The sequence below is a fragment of the Cupressus sempervirens genome, chromosome 6 (assembly GCF_028749045.1).
Source record: "Cupressus sempervirens isolate cs-2001-9-10 chromosome 6, ASM2874904v1, whole genome shotgun sequence".
NCBI classification, from domain to species: domain Eukaryota; kingdom Viridiplantae; phylum Streptophyta; class Pinopsida; order Cupressales; family Cupressaceae; genus Cupressus; species Cupressus sempervirens.
In genome coordinates, this window is record NC_143123.1 from 69,733,210 (window position 1) to 69,740,316 (window position 7,107).

Sequence of the window (7,107 nt, forward strand, 5' to 3'; positions counted from 1 at the left end):
TAAATCCAATGTTTTGAGTCTTAAGTCGTACATTATTTGATGTTTTTATTCCCACTTCATAATCAATAAAGATGACCATACAAAAGTTTTTCATGGAGAACAACAGCTTCCTCAAATTACCAGCCTCTTTAAATAAACAAGATTGTTCAATATGCTTTTTATATTCATTTCTTCAACCCATAAACTGATGGATGCAAGAGATTGATCAACACATGGAACCAGAATCTAAAAATATTTGATAGAAGTGGAGTCAAGAAGAACTCTAAATGAAATAACTTCAACACAATAGTGAAGAGAAATAGAATTGTAGTGCCAGATAAAAATGGAAAGGTGAATATGAGAAAATATGCCCTGTTGTCATTCATAAGGGCAATTATTGCCCACTTGAAATGAACCATTTTACATATTTCATTCGGAGACCCAACCATCATGATATTCAAGCAAAAGGAGCTCTATTTGAGCAATGAAAATCAATAACATTGCTTTAAAAAAGAGGTAATCTATTGTTTAATTAGGGCGAGGTGTTTTTCTTGGGACGGAGGCGGGGTTTTATATAGGGAAAGGGGTATGGGGTATTAGGAGGGGAGTGGAGGGGTAATAAAAAATTAGTTTGAGGTAGCATTTTTTTGAAAATAGGAAGATTCTTTAGTATTCTATAAACATGCATAATATAGTTTACTAACTGAAACCCCTGCATGTTTGAAAAATGCTGATCATGTCCTCTGATTTTTAGAAGCAAAGCGCAGAATAACATAAAAGAAGATCCTATAAATGATTGCCCAACCAAAAAGATAAGCCAGGCTTCCCCATTTGTCCATTTTATCTGTACTGATGGACAAACTTGTTAAAATTTGGGGCCCATACAAGGCACAGTCTCCTGATTCATTAAAGCTGTAGCATGCACTCCTTGAATACTCATTCATGATCATGCCTTCATAGGAATACTTGATTGTAGAAATATAGTGCATCCATTTCCAGTAGATTGGAATGCTGCCTCCTGGAATGAAAAAACCACAGAAGAGAAAGAATATGGCAGTGAAGGCGATAACTGCAGCATAGCCCAAGATATAATTTGGCACCACTGAACTCACAAACACAACGAATGAATTGGTGGTTGTAAGAGAGACAAAGAGGAGAAGCACAAAGTAGTAGAAGTCTCCTCGCAGATTCAAGGCGAACCACACTATGATGAAATATGTTAGAGCCTGAAAAAAAAGAAGTTTTTATATAATTAGGACATATTTTTCATCTCACTATTAGCATTCGATCAAATTCATTGATTCATGTTTTGTGAGTAGTACTTCGCAAGAACCTAATTCTCATAACAATGAACGGAACATTTAACACTTAGAGTACTTAACATTTATGAGACACAATACTTGTTGGAAGAGTTACAAATAGGGTTGCAAGTAAAGTGGGCTGAATTAGGGAGGAAATTCTGTAGTCTGTTTGAGAGGGAGTAATACTGGGATGGGTGAGCTCTTGGGAAGTCTCGATACTTCACCTCTGTCAGTATCACCTAGATGCAATGGGCACTAAATGTTCCATTCACCCTCACAAGAGATGTGTTCTTGTGAACTACTGCTCATAAAATATAGGTCAATAAATTCGACTCAAAAATTACACAATTGAACCTAGATAGCAAAGTCTATGTAAAATATTAAAAAATATCAAGAAATTTTATTAAAAGACCAATAATTTTAAGCATACCTGGATGAATAAGAAAGGCAAATAAGTAATGAGGCCTGAAATGGCATATGAGGAGGCTCTATATGCATTGTGTGAGGTCTCCCTTATGAATATGAAACGTTCTTGTATGAAGGCTGGCACTGCATCATTTGAAGAGAAGAAGAAGAGGCAAACTGTGGATATGAAGAAAGAGAGAACATTGGTCATGCCTTGCACATCTTCTTTTGGCTTTAAAAACATGGTGGCCATCATCAACCCCATCACTGTCAGTACTACTTGTCTTGATAAAAATAACTCTGGTGTTCTCTGGATGTTTTGAAAGTTGCGCCTTATCAAAATTAACACTTCTTTCCCAAATGAATTTGGGAACTTTGGGCCCAATTCAGATGCATGTTTTCTAGAGGAATTCTTGAAATAATCAGACTCATGAAGAGTGAATTCACTTCCATGAGGTGTTGATTCAGCTGAAGATATGACTTCTGTAGAGTCGATGTAGTTTGGTGAAATGGGTCTGCATTATATGTTAAAATCAATCATTAATTTATATCATGTTAGTAAAATAAAAATTAAATACAATAAAATACATACTAAATAGAATGATTATTATATTCTAGATAAAAGTTTACAATATAACAGTAAGTTGTGAGTACTTTATTTAGGAAGTTTTGAGTTTGAATCTATTCAAACTTAATACAAAATAATAATTAATTAGAACAAATAATAATAAATAATCTACATTTCAGCCCATTACCTAATTTACATCAATTCTTATTTATTATTTTTTGCAATCTAATTTTTATATGTTATGAATGTTAGATTATCAAATGTAATCCCAAACATCTGTTTAAATATAATTGCTGAAAGCAACAAATTGCATACAAGCCAATATTGCTTAAAGCTGAATTAATTTCTGAAATTCATTTATCTACCTTTTCATAGGGGTAAAATTGTAGGCCTTAACAACAGTTGCTTCACCCTTCTTCCTTTTGGGAGTTCGAATGCTACTGTCGAAATGGTCAGATAACTCACTATGAATATCCACTGAGATAGATGCATCTGCCTCATCATACATCTGCCATGTGCTTGGGCTTCGCAATGCCATTTTTCCTGCATTCTCAAAGCTCGTCCTTTTTGGCACCTATCACATCACAATTGAAAGAAATACAAAATTGTAACACAAAGAAATTATTTTACTCATTCAATAGATTATACCAACATTTTAATGGAATGATCGAAAATTAAATTAAAGAAGGGATTACACAAATTTCTTGATAGAATGATCGAAAATCAAATGAAAGAAATTATTCTATTGATTGCAGGGATTATACAAATTTCTTGATAGAATGATCTAAAATCAAACTAAAGAAATTATTCTATTGATTCAAGAGATTACATGAACTTTTTATCAAATGATAACAAATCAAACTATAGAAATTATTCTATTGATTCAAAAGATTACATGAACTTCTTGATTGAATGATTGAAAATCAAACTAAATAATAATGAATCAATTAAAACTGTCTCATTATATAAAGATCTTAGATAATCTAATTTGATCATACAAATCTTACACAAAAATATTAAATATTAAAACTATATAAACTAAAGGCCTAAAACAATGCAAGTAAAAAAACAAACAATCTCCATTGCAACATTTCTTGTAATTCGATTATAACTTTACAAGTTTTTGAAATGAGGAAACTTCTAACTAGTCATTCAAAGCATATGTTGAGAAGGGCAGCAATCGATGTACCGAATAAGCAGAAACTACTGATATGTCTATTTCATTTTTGATTGATGGAGGTCTAACTTTGGTGTTGTAGTATTCAGCGAGCGCAGAGACAGTGAGAGAGGAACGATCATATTCTTGAATCACATCCAACAAACACTCGATGCTGTTCTCGCCCTTCGGCACCTTGCGCCCCATGTTAGATAAGAGAGTTCCCACATCCTTGGGAGATCCTTGATATATTAGTTGCCCCCTGCACAATCCACACCATTTTTCTATTCCATGTCAATTTCATTAGATTTGGTAAAAAGGAAAAAATCACATCAATTTGAATTATAAGGTATGATCTAAAATATTTTGATTGTAATATAAGTTAATTTAGAATTAATGATGAATAGTATTGTAGATTGAGGAATTTGATGTTATCTATGATGTAAAAGTCAACTTGATCGATATTTGATATTATAGATTGTGGAAATTTGATATTATCTTGAATCATGAAATATGATTTGAAACATACTTTTGCCAAACAAAACATAAGAATCGAAAATGTGGGTACCTTGCGAGAATGATGAGATTGTCAAGTAGGGAGAGAATGCGGTGGGAGGGCTGGTGGATGGTCAAGATCACCACACTGCCATCCATGGCGACATCGTGGACTTTCTCGATAACGCTGTGAGCACTTGAGGAGTCGAGACCAGATGTGGGTTCATCTAGAAACAACAATCCCGGCCCATGAATTATGTCTACTCCGATTGAAACTCGTCGTCGCTCCCCACCAGAAACTCCTCGTACTTCCTCGTTCCCAATGTAAGTGTTTCGAGCATTCTACCAAATCATAGAAACGCAAAACATGGATCTTTTTATCATTTTGTTTATCTTGAATCATATGAAGTGTGAGCTGAAATATTGATGTAAAAAATTCTGATACGAATTAATTATGAAATAATAATGATCAATATTACGAATTGTGAAAAGTTCATATTATCTTGAATCATAGAACATTATCATCAATATAAAAAATTTTAACACAAAATAATTTAAAAATAACAGTGATCAATATTATAGATTGTGAAGATTTGATATTATTTTGTACCATGGAGTATGATGTAAAGCATCAATGCAAGAAATTGTAATGCGATCTTATTTAGAAACAACAATGATCATTACAGACCTATGAGAGAACTATTACAAGTAAGATATATTATAGAATGATACACATGTTTCATGAGTTGTAATTTACAAGATCTCGTTTCTTATGAGAATGAAATGTACACTTAGCACTCATTGTATATAGGAGATATTGAGTCTTCCCTAAAGCTCACTCGTCGCAATACTACTCACCTTCACCAACTAGATGAAATAAATGATAAATTGTTGAGTCAAATTACAGTATTGCAATCACAATTCAACTATGCAGTTTTATAGTCAAACTTATTGGTTCACATTACATGAGTAATGTTTCGCAAGAACCCATTTCTCATGAGAATGAATGGTAGACTTAACACTCATTACAAATAATTAATGCTCACAGAGGTGAGTAGTATTGAGATGGGTGAGGAGTATTGAGATGGGTGATCTTTTAAAAAGACATCACACTTGCTGACTCATAATATATGAGTAATGGTTTGTGAGAACCCATTTCTAATGAGAATGAATGATAGACTTAGCACTCATTATATATAGGTAATGCTCACAAAGTAACTAATATTAGAATGGGTACCGATGGCCAAATACCTCAACCACCCAGAAATTTAAAAGGAACTCACGGAAAGAAGCAGATTATAAAATTCTCAATTCAGACAAAAAGAAGTCTTACGAGCATAGACACAAGGTAATGAAATCAATTGTGAATTAGATAAAAGATAAAATGTTGCACTAGCATCACCAATCACATTGATAAAAAAGAAAAAGAATTATCCATACCGTTAAGCCAAGCTGTTCTATGAGCTTTTCAACTCTGGATTCTTTCTCCCTAAAGCTAACACTTTGTCCAAGCCTGAACTCAGCAGCATACATGAGAGTCTGATAGACAGTAAGCATGGGAAAGAGCCTGTCATCCTGCATGACATAAGCAGAGGTTCTCTTGATGAAACCCGGGCTAATCTGCTGACCATCCATGGCCACCACTCCACGCAAACTTCCACTGGCAATCCTCCCTGCAAGGCCATCAAGAAATGTAGATTTTCCCGCACCACTTGGCCCCATGACGGCCGATATTGAGCCCTTGGGCGCATGACCGCTTATCTTATGAAGCAAATCCACTTGTTCTTCCACCCATTTGCCCCCAACCTTTTGTTTCTTGATAACACTATACGTTAGGTCCCTGAATTCTAAGCCTCCAGTCACATGTTTGCTTGGTTTGGAAACCATGGCATAATTGGGTTTTGCAGTTCCTGGATAAACTGCATCACGGTGCACACGTTTTTCCTCCATGGTGATCCTCTTCTTGTTCTTCATTTTCTTCTTCAAATCAAATGTTTTGAAGAAGATGGTTTGAAGTTGCACACAAATCCTATTTCATTTACGTATATTTGTGGGGTTTCTAATTCATGTATGGACAAATTTGGTAGCTTTTTACAGGTGCTAATGAAAATGGGACTTTGAAACCGAAGCAATTATTTGTGATCTTTGCATGATTGTAGATTTAATCGATGTGGGAATGGAGAAACCCAATAGAGAGAATGGTGGTTTTTCTTCTTGTTGTGCTCTAAACGGCTATGGTGAAGTTTCCAATTCGTCAAGTTGGTGAGAAAAGCACAATTCTAAGGTATGGTGAGCTGTACAGTCTGTTTCGAGATGGAGATTTAAGAAAATTTGTAATCAATGACGGAGATCCTACGAAGTTCTTGTTTTCTTCACTCATATCGTATTCAATGGGTTTAATGATGCTGCAGGTAGCTTTCAGAATATTTTCTTGGTGAAAGTGGTGCTGCCGAGGAAGTTTGTTCTATAGAGTGGACTATCTCTTTGACGTTCATGTTTCAATTTTTTCCTTAATTGAGTTTCCTCATTTTATATGTTGTATGTTGTGGAGCGTTTTTTTTTTTTTTTTTGGGCTAGAAAATGATTATTTATGAATTTGACTTTTAGATGGTTGTAATTCTATTGAATGAGTAAACTTAGTTTTAGTTATTCAACAAATTCTTGTATGGCTCTTTCAACATTAAAGTGAAATAGTGTTGCACATTGTTTGGTCAAATGGGTATTTGATTGAATGCAGGGTATGAATATTGTGAACGAAGGACAATTATCTTTGAAATTGTAATGACAAAAATTCTCTTTAATAACAAATAACACATCATAGAAAAAAATAGAGAATTACAAGAAGTGAATAATTGCAACTACATAAACACTTGTTATCTATTACCTTAAATAAAATAATAACATTACAATTTTCAGAAAATAACACACTACAACCACGTGAGCATTTTCATTATAATAATCTATGAGCCAAAGCCACCATATGTACCACCAGAACTGCCCTTGATAAGCCTATCTATCTTCTTTATATTGAAAAGTTTAATCATTCTAGAAGGTTTTGGAGGTCGACAACCATTTTATTATTTTTTGTTACATTGAAATGACAAGGGCTTCACTCAGTGAACCTGAATCATAGCACCTATGTTCATGACATAGTAAGGAATCCCCTTATTTTCAAAAAATATTGCTCAAACTCTTTTTTCTCC

At 34.0% G+C, this 7,107-nt stretch overlaps 1 protein-coding gene across 1 annotated transcript; it reads right to left on the reverse strand.

The window, feature by feature from the left end:
* Window positions 1–674: 674 nt before the first annotated feature.
* On the reverse strand, window positions 675–5,942 carry LOC149551184 (ABC transporter G family member STR2-like). Its single transcript, XM_089789641.1, has 6 exons — window positions 5,345–5,942; window positions 3,978–4,246; window positions 3,443–3,671; window positions 2,619–2,827; window positions 1,711–2,200; window positions 675–1,205 (listed from the first exon to the last, which is right to left on the reverse strand). The coding sequence occupies exons 1-6, from the start codon at window positions 5,876–5,878 to the stop codon at window positions 714–716; spliced, it is 2,223 nt and encodes a 740-aa protein (XP_089645767.1). The 5' UTR covers window positions 5,879–5,942; the 3' UTR covers window positions 675–713.
* Window positions 5,943–7,107: the final 1,165 nt, after the last annotated feature.

Excerpts from the sequence above, each read along its gene's own strand:
- LOC149551184 (XM_089789641.1), bottom strand. The coding sequence starts at position 5,878 with ATGAAGAACAAGAAGAGGATCACCATGGAGGAAAAACGTGTGCACCGT. Across the intron at positions 4,247-5,344 it reads TAGAACAGCTTGGCTTAACG|AATGCTCGAAACACTTACAT; the intron begins GTATGGATAATT and ends ATGATTTGGTAG. Across the intron at positions 2,201-2,618 it reads AATTTTACCCCTATGAAAAG|ACCCATTTCACCAAACTACA; the intron begins GTAGATAAATGA and ends CATATAATGCAG.